At 40.5% G+C, this 15,824-nt stretch overlaps 1 protein-coding gene across 4 annotated transcripts in view; it reads right to left on the bottom strand.

Moving 5' to 3' along the window:
* The window catches only part of myo1b (myosin IB), a 73,442-nt gene extending 58,735 nt beyond the window's left edge, over nucleotides 1–14,707 (bottom strand). For 3 of the 4 annotated variants that reach the window (XM_010792223.1, XM_010792224.1, XM_010792227.1), the window contains exons 1-3: nucleotides 14,407–14,707; nucleotides 3,215–3,361; nucleotides 407–522 (exon numbers count right to left, since the gene is read on the bottom strand). In XM_010792223.1, coding sequence (XP_010790525.1) covers nucleotides 407–522; nucleotides 3,215–3,340 — 242 coding nt within the window. In that variant the 5' untranslated portion in view covers nucleotides 3,341–3,361; nucleotides 14,407–14,707. The remainder of the gene's footprint in view (nucleotides 1–406; nucleotides 523–3,214; nucleotides 3,362–14,406) is intronic. The other variant, XM_010792225.1, reaches the window with a different exon arrangement.
* Between the last annotated feature and the right edge of the window lie 1,117 nt (nucleotides 14,708–15,824).

Below are 15,824 nucleotides of genomic sequence, written 5' to 3'. Positions count from 1 at the left end.
GGGGGTTACCTTGGTTGGTGATTGGCTAATGGTTAAACAAGCCAAAAAATCGTTATGACATCATAAAGTGGACAAAATCTGATCAGGTCATTTTCAGACAGGTTTTATATATATGGATCAGGACAAAAAGAGAGTGAAAATAGGGGACACATGTTTATGTATAAAAGACATGAAAAAGTGGATTTTGGTGACCTTTAAACATCCAGATGCCAGTTCCTAAAAAAAACCTTCACACTAACAAAGCCTTGAAAAAGCTCTTGTGAAGTGCCATCCTCACCAGTTCTTCGTTGCACCAACACAATAAATGTCCCATGAAGGAAACTTAATTGAAAACCTTGCTGTCAAACTAAGTGCTTGAGCCTTAAGCAGTTTTAATTACATAGATAATAGGGGTTGGATGACTCACATGTGTGGACTGAGTTCGTAGAAGTTCCTGTTGCGATACTCCTCCACTTTTTCTGGTGTGAAGATGGGCAGGGACCTGTAGGGGTTCATGGAGATCACCACACTGCCAATGTATGTCTGGAGAAAGATGAAACAAATGAAGCAGTCGGTGTTAATCCACATTTTCTGTGTTTTACAGACTTGTCCTAACCACCTGTCCTCCCCTACGTCCATTTGGGTTGTTCATTCTTAAATTGAGGTGGGAGGAATTCTGCCTCTTTCAGATTTTCACAGCTGGGTATTATAAATGCAGTGTCGAGGCATGCAATGCCTGAAGTGAAACCGAAGACATAAAAACATGGACAAGTTTATGGAATCTGTGGGCTGGGAAGTAAACACGGACTGCAAAGAGGTCAATGTGCTGTGGGGGGGATTTAGTGAGTGTATGTGTGCAGGTATTAATGGTACAAAACTAATGCCTGACATGCCTAGGCAAAATTGCCAAATACATAACATATCAAGGAAATCTATACAACTCACTTATATCTTAATACATATTCAGTGAAATGCAAGATACCTAACATGTCAACAGTGGGTTTTTAATCAAACATTGGCAAACATAAAAAGCGCTTGTTTTTCTAGTTTCGTTTCTCTGTTTCACAAATAAAATCCTTTATGTAACATTCGCACAGGTCCTTTTCGACACATAACACTTGTCAAGCAAAGGTAACCAGCCATTATTGTTCATTGTCTTCCTACGCTCAAAACAGAGCACTTTCAAAACATCAACCTGAAACATTTTCTGTGCTTTCCATGGTAATGGCTGTTGCATAACCCACTCTGACAAGAGTAGAGCATGGCCTTCCCCGTGGCAACCACGCAACCTCCCACAGCCTCTCGTTCAATAGCCCACCAGAGGCAAAATGAGGGGCAGGGGATGGGTGTAAAGGGGAAGAATCTGCAGTGTAAACAAAGTATTATGTATTAATATGTGGTCTCTTGACCAAAACCACAAAGAATATATTCTTTAGTTCTGCAGATCATTAGGGACTAGGGAACATTTTCATCAGAAGTCATTATTTAAATCAGGAAATCACAATAGAAAGAGGGTTTATTAAAAAGATAACGAAAAAGAAAAGGTGTTTCGTCAAACTTCTGACAGGGTTTTTAATAAATGGTACTGTGTCTATCAGCAGAGATCGTTCATATATGCAGGTGCTTTCCGCATTAACCATGGTAGTTGAAAACTGTTCCTCTGTCTTTTCTTTATTTTCCATTTCTACACTTGCTGTTCTGCTTGCCATCTTTCCAGACACTAACATTAAAGCTGCTTGGATGATATATTACTTGCCAAACAGCTTGATAAATAAATATTTGTATTTCTTTATCACTCCGGTTTTTTTTTTTAATCGCAACATTTCAAATCCATCACTAAAGCATGACAGTGGAGGAAACAGTGCACAAGGCAGCATATAAATGGCTTCTGTTAATTCACAAATAGCAGGTTCTGAAGTAAAACATTAGTCGGATAAAGATTGGGTCTGATCAGCTACATATCTGGTGTGAATGAGGAATGGCATTAGTGCAATGCGACCAACAATGCAGATAATTAAATAGAGGGCTTTGGGAATTTAATAAAACATGCAAGAAACACTGATTGATTCCTCTTGCTCACAGAAGATGAAGAGTCAGACATAAGAAGTGGGGCATCGGTTAACAGAGCAAGTTTCATTCCCTTTGATATTCCACAGCGTTATTGGATACATGACGTGCTGTCCCGCTGGAAAACAAAGCCATGCTTCTTCTGCTGCGAGCTGTCATATGATAGTTTTGGGGGTGGGGGTTGAGGGCCGTAAGGAATGATGCCACATGAGGGAAAAATACATTCACATGCGAGGGCTGTACACCACATTTTTATTGGATAAGTATAGGCTTGAGTACTTCTCCTGGTCATCGCTTTCGAGGTGCGGCTTACGCCACCAAAAAGCTTCCATTATAGACTTTAACCATTTGATTTACCTTTCCATTAAGATGCCATTTCTACTTTTACTTCATAGACAGTACTAAACTAAAAAAGGTGCAATCAGAAGTAAGGTTTTGCACCTCTTGGAGTAGCTTTTATTACCTAAATAATAAAAATAATGATTATTTATCTAGTTCCACAACGTTAAAGTCAGCACCATACAGGAAATAAAAGCTCCAAACTTTTTTGACAGAAAATAAAGAGCATCTGAAATGTGAAAACATTATTTCCTTTCCTCAGCAGGATGTGGGCTCCATCTCGGCAAAATACCCAGCGCGCCGCTAAGGAAATTAGCGCTGTATGAGGTGACATCATCCCTTTAGCCCTGAGCCGTGTGAGCCAACAGCAACCAGAGCAGAGCTATAATCATGTTGGCTGACGTAGAGCTCAGCCAACCTGCGGAGAAGAAGAATCCACAGAACAAAGCCCAGAACTGATGCAGGGAGGATGGTTCACCAACCCCGTTTATTCTTCTAGAGATAGCCAGCTATAGCCTGCCAGTCCATTCTTTTCCATGACCTCTGCATTATATGCCTCATAAAATTTAAATAAAAGGAATCATCTACATTCCTCTGTGGTGTAGTTTATTGATTGGCTGGTTACTGCGGTCTTTGTATCTGCAACACTTCTGTAGCCAATACTTCAATTAGTGGGGGGATGGATCACAATAGAGTTATGAAAAGTATCCGAGTGAGTCCTTAGGGAAGCCATTTGTAATGACAGCCGAGAAGTGCAGAAGAGTCTAACACAACACAAGATTGTTACACTGAGTTCAGGCAAATTGGATCAAATCGATGGTAGACTTACGTAGATCTCATTGTGGTCAAAGCGGTTCCTCAGGTTCGCGATGAACGAGTCTTCAGACAGGGGTTCTAGGAGGACCATGTCTCCAACCCCGATCATGTTGTCTAGAAGTGACGTCTTCACCTCCATTTTGGCTGTAGGTGTGGCCCCCTGCACAGAAACACAAAGAAAGAGATACATTAAACTTTTTGATTTTTAGTTTTCTTACCACCAGTAGTGCATTAGGGCAATTTTGGTATGAGTGGGCCCCAGATTTGTTTGCATGGCACAGAAAAATAAATCAAATGCACCATCACAAGCACTTCTGTGGCAAGATTTTGCACCATCATGCTAAAAAGTGCATGAATGGACCAGAGAAGCAAGTGCAGAAGAAAACCGCCAACAAAGAAACAAACATGGTTGTTACAATTATCAAATATCATTTTAAAATCAGCTTAAAGAATAATCGCATAAAACTCATTTGTCAGACCCCAAAAAAAAATCCACACTTGAGTAGGTTTTGGTACTAACACACTGGTTCAAGACACGCATCACCTCTTTACACCCATTAGGCCATTACTTTACGTTTGTTGTCCATTATTTCTGAGTTCTCTGGCAAGATCTCTTAGGAGGCATTCTCTGATCACAAAATAAACAGTCCTAAAGTTAGCCAATGCAAATAAATTCCGGGGGGGACATGTTGTTCAGCAGTGGTTTGACTCCAGCGGAGGAATCGGGGCCTTTTGATTGGCCATTCAGCCCTGTGGCATGTGAGAACGTCCCATAAGTTATTACATAACTAAAGAACTTTGCTCTTGACCACATGGTGTCTGCTCCACTGGAATCTGCTCCTGTTTTTGGGGTTTCTTAAAAACTCAAAGAAATAGCTCCCCAAGACAAATAGATCCTTTTATTGCTTTTCTGCAACCCCGAAAATGTAATATTGCTGGATCTGGGCTGGGGTCGCCGTGACAAAGACACTGCTGGGGATGGCAGTTTTCATTCCAGCGTTGCCTCCCGTCTCCCTTTGGGACAGTAATCCCAACGGTATAGGGCAGGAGATAAAAGAGGGGCCTAGGATACATTCAGGGCCTTAATACAGGGCTTTGCCACGCTGAAAACCCCAACGTCTGCTGTCGCCACAACAGGCTAATAGATGAGGCCATCTATTGTTCACTGCTCTCCAAGCAACCATTCCTTTTATTTGCAAACCTAGAAACAGACACTGACTGCTACAGAATATAATAAAGGCAAATCTACACGTCTCAAAGGCAATATGATGTTTAAGATATGCTTTAAAGTAAATAAAGCAGTGATGCAAATGGAACTTCTAGAAACCTCCAAACACAACACTCTGCAGGGGAAAATAAAACATTCCGCACAGATTTACATCACAGACATCTCACGATATCTGATAATGCAGCCACAGATGTGGCGTGTGAAGTTTGTGTCTGGGGGATTAAACAACTGGATCAGAGGATAATACAGTATGTGATCTGAAACAATTGGCCGGCAGCCAAAACACGATTTGAAGCTCCAACGTTTCAGCAAAAAACCCTTACTTAACCAAGACATAGCCCTCTATCAGTTGTCAAAATTGACTTTTAGCAGCAACATCAGAGCAGCTTGACATTCCTGGGAGAGAAAAAAAAGAAGAGGATTCCCTTAGCAGACTTCCACTCCACTTCACTTCCCCCCGGTTTCTGTTCCCCTGCAGGGCACAATGTTATTGGACTATAAAGAAGTTGCCCAGCTCTTAGTGGGAGGCAAGACTCGAGTTCCACTCTCACACTCCACATGAAAACAAATCTTTGAAAAGGTGGGCCATCACAGAGGGGGAAGAATGTTGAAGAATGATTGATGTCCTTTTTGCAATTAAGACGTTTAAACTACCGGACTTGCTGAAGACCAGCACATCTAAATCTCTCCGGTCAAAATAATTTCCCCTTAGCACAATACCGCATCAGTTGCGCCACTTATGTGACAGAAAAAAAGAGTATGTGACCGACAAGAAGAGTCCATTCTAATGTCTAACACTTAATGTGGAGAAAGAGATGTCCTGTATGGGTTGATTGTGCGTTGATCTGGGGGGCATGTAAACAAATGCATAATGCAGCGCTATACTTTGCGGCCTCACCCGGTAGCGACGCATATTGTTTAGGTGTCTTGGTAAGCAGGTAGTCCTACCATTAGCTAGAAGAACTTGCTAGATCTGATCAATATGGACATAAACGCGAGTGAAGTCTAATCTGACGGGAGAGAGAGATCAGCTGCTGCTGACGAGTCAACACACAGCTCTGCATGATCACCTGCAGCGGTGAATAATGTAGTTAATCAACTATAATTTGTTTGTTTAATATCAAATCATATCAATTTGTTTTAAAGCTCAATAAATAACAAAGAAGACCTTTGACCGGCACTTTTCTCATTTTGTCCGGAAGGTTTAAACTTTAACGAACATGTTGACCGGCAAAAAGAAATTCCAACGGAAAACTCTGATGCAAGTACAAAGCAAGGGGGAAAATATTTGCTTACTTGTCAGCCCATAGTTTCAGTGAGGTCTGGTACTAAGTGCCCGCCGACTAGTGCAATATGCCGGTCTGATGGCGTCGTGCCAAAGCATTCCCCACGACGGCTTATGTCTACCAGCTGCTTTAGTTGTCTGCAGCACAGTTTAGAATCGACTTGTTTCCTTTTCACATAGTTGCAGATTCTCTGGGGGGATGAAACAGCCATCACATGCTCTGTTATCATGTTAAATATAGGGCTTCATTGTAGTGCTCTAGCATCCTAGGTTTTTACATTAGTTCAAGAGATTACTAGAGTGGGCCTAGAATTATTTGGAAATGTCAGTATTAACCTGGTCAAAAATAACGATAAGAAAACAATATTATTCAGATAGCCATCAAAAATTTCCCAAAAAGATAATACAAAAGATAATCTGACTTCCGTCTGCAAATATTTTCTTTTGCATCCGAAATCTCCTTAAATCGTAATCCCTCAATCATCAATCATAATCCCAGCATGAAAAAATATGTTTAGAAAAAGGCAACATTGTGAAGTATGTTGCTTTTTTTTAATGGAAATCCATGTTTTATTCAAAATCAGGCTCCATCGTTTTCTTCTCTAACAGCTTTTGAAGTATATTGAAGTTATTTTTTGTTATTGTATTCTGATAGTGGAAAATCACCACGATCAACATGTATAGAATTGATCCGATCTGTAAAACAAAAAATCTTAAAACTAAATTTTTAAACGTTTCATGCCCCTCATTGAGTATTGGCCATCCATTGCATGATAATGAATGTCCGCCACAATCAATAATAATCAAACCAATTACTACAAAGTTAACTACCCAGCTACAGCAAACGTACTGCCTGACCGTAAGTACATGCATGCTACAGTGGAAATGCTGAGTCAGGTCTGGTATGAACAAACAGGAGTTAAAAAGGACAAAGCCTCCTCCTCAGTGAAAACAGATGCTGTAGACTCTAATGACCCGGGGGGGAGGAGAACAGTGTGAACTCTGAGTGTCTGTACCACACTGTCCAAAAAACATATTGCATGTGTCTGCGGCCTGCGTGCCCTCGGCTCCTCTGCTGATAACCCACTACCCCAGATTTAAAACTGGCTTCTAGGCAGCCGCTGACACAATCCCATTAATAAGAGTTGGTGCCTGCTGTTAACTGGTGTACTGGATCCAAAGAGGGGGGGGGAAACCTGACAGCCTTGATTAAACTCAGAGGATTATCCTCACCGCTGGGAGATGAGGAATATTACCAGTCTATGTCAGTAAAAGAACAGATTTGCTTCAATGTACGTATGCTAAAAAATAACTCCCAGTTATTATTTTCTCCCAAATAGTCATTTTCTAAATCAATTTGACCCCGGTCTGAACCTTTGACGAATGACTCTCAGAAAATGGATTAGAAGTGTCCCGCTTTATCAATCTCTCTGGTGTATTATGCATCAAAGAGATTGATTAAACCTTTTTGATGCATGTTTAGGAGGGAAAGCGTTTGCAAACAAAGTTATGCTATTAATCTCAAATAGAAAAATCGCATTAATCAGTGATGTAGAAAAACGTATGGTCCAATACCATCGTCTGGATGCATGTCACTTGTTTTGAGTCTGCTTTCCAAAACCTGATGTTCGGACAATATGAATCTTAAAAATAAACATATTTCTAAATGTCTGGATCTAGACGTCTTTCATTAGGATTCCCTTAATAGTTACTCTAGTTACATCTTCCTGGGTAACTTAGTCACCATCTGCGGCCAAAATATATAGTCAACAAATGATCTGCTGCTTGCACTAAACAACCCCCCTCTCCTCAATGTCACGCATGCTGGCGTCATCTAAAAGCAAAACATGAATGTCAAGAGAAGGACGCTACTGACTTGATGTTTTGATCCAAAATACATACAGTACAAGTCACCGAATTGGATTGGAAATTAGAGTTGGATTTATAATTCCCACAGATTAAAGTGCTGTATTAAGAAGAGCCAAGTTGCTCAACAGGGGAAATAAAACCCAGAGGGAGAGATTTAATGCAATGGGGACCTGGATTTCAATGCAATATTATGGGACACACTTTGCTTCCTGCCGCTGACATTGACCTAGATTTCCCAGTCAGATCGAGCTCTAAGGGCAACATGAAAAAAATACCATTAAATGTACATACATTATTTACAGACCCTCGACTGAGCCCACGTGAATCTATCTGTCCTTTAGCGAGGAGGAAAAGTCACTGAACCAAAGGTCAACGACCGAGCAGACGTTTTAAACTCATATTTAGTAGAGAAAATACAAATAAATTAAGCCAATAAACCAGCTGTTGTACTTGACAGGGTGCATATTAAAAAGAAGTCAGCTATTACTTCAAAAGAGATTCTACTGGACCCTAAGCTTTTTCTGTTGGGTTTATACCCGTAAAAAAAAAAATACAGTATATAGCAAACATTTATAGACCTCAACTTGAATGCTGACCAAACATGTACTGAATTGTTTGCAAAAAAGCTTCACAGTCCAAACATTGGTTACATCAAGGTTATCAAGCCTTCCATAAGAGAGGATTTCCTACAAAATAAAGGCTGGACAGCATATATTTGAGAATATGGAGGCCATTTATTCATTTATTAAAGATTAGGATTTGACTGCCGATCACAAGTAATTACACTGACAATTCTGTTTCAAAGCTTGTATACCTTTCTGGTAAACATGTTTTATTTGTAATCTTTAACAAATAGTATACTCTGCTGCATACTACATACATTTCCACTTGATTTTATTTCAAAAGTTTTTTTTTAAACACTTTAATAAGGCAACCATGTGGTGTGATATATGTGTAATGCTCTATTATATGTAGTAAAATACAAAAAGTATTGTGGGGTAAACAATAGAAGTCAGCTCAAAGTCAATTATGTAATGGTCAATATTGTCATCATCAACAAAGCAAGCTTACATTATATAAAACGTCATGATAAAGCAAATGAGCATTGTGTGAGCTACACGAAATGATGATTAGCGTCATTCTGCCTTGGGAGCGGTTGTTTGAGAACACAGTGTGTATATAGTGCAAACAAATGACAATAAAATGCATTATGCAGTGGAGTGCTCTGCAAAATTCCCTGCGGATCCAGTTTGGCCTTGTCGAATGGGGGCAGGAGTCACAACATCACAGGCTGCTGGCACTGATGGAGATTAAAGTCCCCATAATGGAGCAGCAGCAGGGTATGGGGCTGTGCCAAAGAGCAGGGACAGAGGTTTAGAGGGGCAGTGAGTGAGAGCAAGCTGCCTGACTAAGTGACCTGGAATCTAGAGTTTCTACACTGCTCCAGGTGTGAGCAAAGGCTGGCACACTGACAACTCCACTTGCATGCCAACTAAAAGACTCAACTGACCGAAAAGCCCTTACAACTTGCACTTAATGACTGCTGATTTCTATCTTGTGTCACACAGTTTGCGTGTCGAATGGTCTTTCAATGCCACGCCACCTTTCAGTCTGGTTAAACATAAACCTGTAGCCCAAACAAACACTGCTCTTTATTTACAATACAGCTCAAACAGCAGGTAGGCCGGAACATTTGCAAAACATGAGCCTACAGCCGGCAAACAAAATGACAAAGGGTTCAAACAACCATACCATAATTAATCCAGATAGCAAACAAATTCTTGATTGAATAGAGACCGGATGACTGACAGGTACAACTCTGTGATGGGTTGGCCTTCAAGCCCCGAACATTTTCCGTCAGCTTCTTTCTATGAGCTTAAGTCAGAACAGTTCCAGTAATGTTAGAGGTTTCTGCATGTGGGGTTTTTTGTCTGTGCTTCTCAATTATTAGATTTATAATGGGCTCAGTTGGACTTTGAATAATAACTTCCAGTAAACAAAAACCAAGGTAAAAATAAACGTGGATACTAGATTGCGCAACACAGCAACTACGATAAGGTTCCTCCTTTTTGAGCTCTTTGGCTTCTATTTGCCAAAGTTGAAAATCGATGCAAGACTTGAGTTCGAATGTTAATCTTAATATTTGTAATTTCCCCCTCCTCTTTTCTACTGCTAATGCTGCATGATATGGGCTTTTATTGTCTGTTTTTTTTCTCTGAGGAGGTGGGCGTTCAATATATTCTTGAAAAAGGCCTGATCACATCCTGTCTATAACTGTCTACAAACAATTGCTCTTTTGGGGAGTTTACACTCCCACAGTGGAGGTTAAACACATTAAACTGGAGAGCGCACAACATAGCTACTAAGCTAGCTTCCTCCATTTTGGACTTTTTGGCTCTACATTCTCAGAAATATATAAATATTGATGGGAAAATATTCACCATTTATTGAATTCATCCAAATGGAGCAGATATTATTTGTCATTTACCCCCTTCTCTTTATATGCAATGGGTCATGAGTGTGCTAAATTGTCCATAATATGCATTAGCCTTTGTTGTATAAACACATTGCAAAACACAAGAGTGATTCATACATAATACATAGACCAGGTAAAAGTTATAAGTCTTCAGCACTGATTTCAACTGCATCATGAAACAGGGGGCTCGACATTAAGGACTGCCCGATGGCCCGGGGCCATCTAGTATTTAGCTCGGGCCATGAAGCCTCACCTGCTGGTTGCCCGATCGGGCAATCTATTATACCAGTATCATGCAGCTCGCGGATCCAGTAATGAGTGACCCGACAGTAAAACTAAACATATCTATAACTAGTTTAGGTAGTTTGAGAGGTAATTAAAATAGCTACGTGTGATATTCTAACCTGAAGTGTGTGTTTTGTTCCACTCACCGCTGCATGTGATCATGCAGAGCTGCGTGTCGACTCGTCAGCAGCAGCTGATCTCTCTCTCCCGTCAGATTAGACTTCACTCGCGTTTATGTCCATATCGATCAGATCCAGCTAGTTTTAGCTAATGATATGACTACCTGCTTATTAAAAGACACCGTGACCTAAACAATAAGTGTCGCTATGCAACTGGGTGAGGCCACAAAGTATAGCGCAGCTTTATGCATTTGTTTACATGCCCACCGGAACCCCGAGGCATTAGCAACAGATCAACGCAAAATCAACCCATACAGCACATCTCTTTCTCCACATTAAGTGTTAGACATTAGAATTGACTATTCTTGTCTGTCACATACTCTTCTTGTCTGTCACATAACTGGCGCAACTGAAGCGGTATTGCGCTAAAGGGAAATTATTTTGACCGGACATTTTGACCGAAGAGATTTAGATTTGCTTGCTAACGGGAACTCTGACGTCGCCATTGTGTGTGCTTCTCGGATGCACTCGGCTGCTCGGGTCTGCTCGGTCAGCTTCTGGATGAGGAGGCATTCCTTCGACTAACTTACAGTAGACACATTACAAACATTTTTAACAGGGGCCATAATAGCGTAAATAATGTTTGTTTTGGCAGTTATAACTGCATGTAATGTTTTCTACTTTTTTACATCTGGGAAGGCATTTGCCTTCATCAGATGGAAAGTGTATTGACCAACAACTTAAGTATTTATTATAGCTATGCAGGGCATGCAAGCGAGCAAACACAAACAAGTGAAATGAAGAATACAATTGAAATTGTAATATTGAGGTGGTTCATCTTATAATTCAGTCTATAGAATGCACCAGACAGCATCTAAGACCTGCAAAAATCTAAATGTTCTAAGGGGAGGCCCCCCAAACCCTTCGTGCGTCATTTCGTCCGCGCGCATTTTTCAGGGCAATCTCTATTGGGCTCAGGGCCATCTGTAAATTAGCTTAGATGGCCCACAGGGCCATCTCACAAAATCCTTAATGTCATGCACTGGATAGTTACCTTCGTACTTTTTCACACTTGCAGATGGCAATGTCGTTCAACCATATCTTGTGAAATGCCATGATGCTATTATCTATGCACACAGTCCACTCGTAAGGCTCTAAAAAGAGAGATATGGTGGTGTTTTATCTAAAAACAATTAGTATGTTGCACAGTCCTCTTTCAGATCCTCAGGGTGCAAGCTGTTGGAGTAACAATAGCTCTGAAGTGGCCTATCAGCTATCAAATAAACACACACAGGAGAACCCTGCAAGATTAAAAATGTTCACTCCATTACAGTACATGACTACACTGAAACGTTCCCCAGACTGCTGTGCATTAGCAGCTTTGGCGACTCCGGCACAACAGGCAACGCTTGGTCTGGCTCGGTTTATGAATGGAGAAACCAGCTGTAGTGGACTTAACATAGCAACAGTGAGCTGAATTATAATGTAAAGGGTTATTACTCTAGCTGCACTGGGAGAATAAAGACGTAGAGTTTAATGTGTGGAAAATGTGGAGTCATACAGCACAGGGGGAAGTTTAATGGGGAAGACATTAACGACAATATGCGAGTTAGAACCCTTTGAACTCCAAAAGTAGCATTTACTAGAAGAAAAAAGCTAAGGTGATGAGTAGGGGCTGGACGATCGGGACAACAATACATTATTTTGACCGATATTGCAATATTACTTGCGATGGAGGAATTATCTTTTGTATTACATTTCCATTGAAAAAACCTTTAAATTATCATAGTTTTTAAGAGGATCTGTACCACAAAAAAACATTTTCATTAAGACTGTAGAATACCATCTGTAGGCAGGAAATTCTCTGCAGCATCACAATACTCCATTAACACACATGCAATATTTGTAATGTACATATTTGGATACTGCACTTGTCCATATTGTGATTTCGACAACATTTTGATTATGTGTGCAGCCCTAGTGATAAGGCACTAAATTGGAGATGCAACTAAAAACTACTAATCATTCACAGGACTATGGATGCTTCCTGCGTTAACAGAGGCTGCAGAAGGCTTTTCATGTTCCAGAAAATGGGGGGGGCGGGGGGGCACCTCCTCTGTTGATGCAGGGCCAACACAAGACACACGCCTCACTACGCTAAGCTGCACGGGCAGACAAGTGCAAACACTATTCATCACCACGGCACTGGCAGAGGGACTTTGGTCTTGTACAAACACCACATTATACCTCTACATCCAACAAAAATAGGCATTTGGCACATTAAAAGAAACTTGGTGTAACTTTTTAAAGAACACCAGCCAACAAGCTCACCCTGAGGAGAGCTACTGTAGAAGCTCTGACGTCTTCCAAGTCTGAGCTAAACGGTTGTTACTTTTTTCCAGGAGAGTCTGTGCAATTCAGAAGGCTTACCACAGCGCTGTACCTTTCATAGTCATCTTACATCACTGTTTGTTTGATCAGCGCGGCCGGGCAATAAAGTTTCCATCTGGCTTCCCAACTGAGACTCTGTGGCCAACAGAGGCGGGACATGTTTGAAGAACACGAATGAGTGCTTTAAAAAAAAGAAAAAAGGCGGTCTGATCCTCTTGGGATTTGAAGTTCACGATTGGAATTAGGAGTTGAAAAACAAAAGTGCCAAGCATGGAAGCAATCTTCCATCAAATGACAAGCTTGAACATTTTCCACTGAATCCATGTTTTCAAATCGGTTATGGCTCAATACTTAACTGCTATTTTTAGAGTGGAAATTATGGAAAAGTTTGGACTACACTGTTTCAGTCTAAAGTCAAAGTAAACTTGTGTTTAGTCTGAGTACAATCAGCAGTTTCTGAAGACCTTGAGTCATTGTGAACACAGTTGCTGTTTCCAATTACAAAATGCAGACACATTCAAAACCCTTCCATTGGGATTTTACAGCAGCATTTCTCCTTTGGTATAACCATCTATTCTCATCCAATACCAGAGTTTAATAATGTAGTGCGATGTAGCTTTTTCCTACATCTAGAACCGTCTCTCTTCCCATCAAGGCATTCCTCTCCTCCTTTGATTTTACAAGTTCCCACAGGGGATCCCGGCAGAAAGAAAGAAAGAAAGCATGCAGGACGACTCCTACAAGAAGGAACTTTTGGGATATTTCTCAGAGGTGAATAGCTGTATTCATGCTGAGCAGTAATTTATTCCATTCAGCTGCATTAACATTTCTGAAAACTATTAAGAAGATGTTGAAACCACCTTCAGTCAGTTTAAATACCTTTTTTTATCCTGCAAGTGTATCCACAGATCATATAGGGTAGGTCTACATGGTTTTACTTGTAAAGATCCCAACATGGGTGTCTAAGTTTACTGTTGGTGCATGTCTTTAAAATTAGAAAAGTGCTTTCTGTTCACTTTTGTGAGGATAAGATTATTTCCAGTTATGCAGCCTTACTTTATCATATTGCCATTTGATAAGACCGGATAAGACTAAACTTGCGTGTGTCTGCTACTGTCCTTGTGTCAGGGGTCTCCACGGGTTTGACTCTTGAGTGACAAAAATGGTGCTTAAACCCGCAGATGTATGCAATTAGCGACCACACTTTACATTTGCATTGCTTAAATGAGCCTTGGTTTGGATCAAAAAAAAAAATTTAAACTGCGAAACTAAACTCTGACACACTTTATCTTACTAGGGTTATCCTCCAACTATTACAAACCGTTCACAAACAAAAAGAAAGATAAACAAAAAATCCCAACCCCCTCCTGCACGAAGTGAGGAGGAATGAATGAGTTGGGGTCTTGGGGAGCATACGGTCTGAAGACAATGCAAAGTTAACTTTGAAGAATACAAAGTTTGAACAATGTCAAGAATATGACCCAAACGATAAGTAAGTAGTGTTACATTTTACAACACTTAAACGATAAGTAAGAGAAGATGTCAAACTTGCCTCTTTATCTCTGCAAGAGTTGCTCCCTCTCGTGCTAAATCCACTCGGCGGGCAAAAGTAGGATCCCAGAAGTGATTCGCCCAGTGTGGAGTGGCTCCTGAAACCCTTCCCGGCGTGCCTTTAGTGGAACTCGGGTCCGCTGTGGTGGATGAGGCTGAACGTGGCTCTCATCCGGATCTCAGCACTATGAATGAAGCTCTGGATGGGCTTGAGCGTGCAGTCTGCCTGGCGTAGGGAGTGGCTGAAGCGGCGTCTCTGGGCTAGTCCGGCGTCCCTAATCACCTCCAGCGCAGGGGGAGGTGGGATGGTGACGCGTTCACATACTGTCGGAAATATTGGTGTTTATTTTATTTTTTTCCACAATTTATCTTCAGTGGAAGAAGTAAACTACTTACTGTGAGTAAAAGTAGCAGTAATTAATTGGAAACATTCTCTCTTATAAATAGCAGTCATGAATTACAAATCTGACCTTCGAAAAAGTACAAAAGTACTCGTAAAGGATGATGGTTTACGGGATTGTGATTATTGATGTGTCTATCACAGCTGGTAAAAGTGGAGCTAATTTGAATGACACTGCTGCCGGATATGATAACCTACACTTATATGTAGCCTAAATATTTATTTGTAAGTCGATGTACATTTTTGTATTAGCTAATAATCTAAATATGTAAAGTAACTGAGGCTGTCAGATAAATGTAAATGAGTAAACAAGTTAAATATTGGCATGCAAAATGTAGTAGAAGAGGGGTATAAAGTAGAATGAACAACTTGATTAAAGTAGGCCTACATAAATGTAAGACTTGTAGGCTTCTTTATTACATTGCACAACTGCTGTGTATCTGTTTAACTGCTATATCAAAACCATAGACTGTGATCAAAAAAGGTTTTCTAATAAAAGGTGACACTTTAAAATTACTTTTAGACGGAAGCACTGAGATGATGGGTTTTACTTTGGATGAGTGAACTGATGGTGTAGTTATGCATAGTTCTTATACAGTCATGCCTGACGAAGGCATTTAAGTATGTTCACTAGCTTTTGGCATAATATCAATTATAGGGCTAACATTTAAATGTTTGTTAGGAATTATTGAATTAACCAAACATGTTAATGCAGTTATTGGAATTACAACCAAGATGTACGAGGTGAATGTTAACGCAACATTAAAGTTTCCGTTCATCCCGTAGACAGCTACTCCATCCACCCGACAGCCCAACACCTCCCTCCTGTGTCTTAATGCTAGATAGCAACGACTTGTTGGCCCATTATTTATTGATATTAACTTTAGGTCAGTTTGGTGGGTCAACAGATGGTCGATGAAGAAAATAATGCAGCCATAAAAACCCATTTTAAGTTTTGGGGGGAGATGAAACTGTCTCCCATTCATTGACTCTTAAATAATATCCTTTCTAAATGTAGA

Source organism: Notothenia coriiceps, unplaced genomic scaffold (genome assembly GCF_000735185.1).
Source record: "Notothenia coriiceps isolate Sejong01 unplaced genomic scaffold, NC01 NC01_scaffold00036395, whole genome shotgun sequence".
Classification (NCBI taxonomy): Eukaryota; Metazoa; Chordata; class Actinopteri; order Perciformes; family Nototheniidae; genus Notothenia; species Notothenia coriiceps.
The sequence above is the reverse complement of the archived record's forward strand: the minus strand, read 5'-3'. Positions and strand labels throughout refer to the sequence as shown.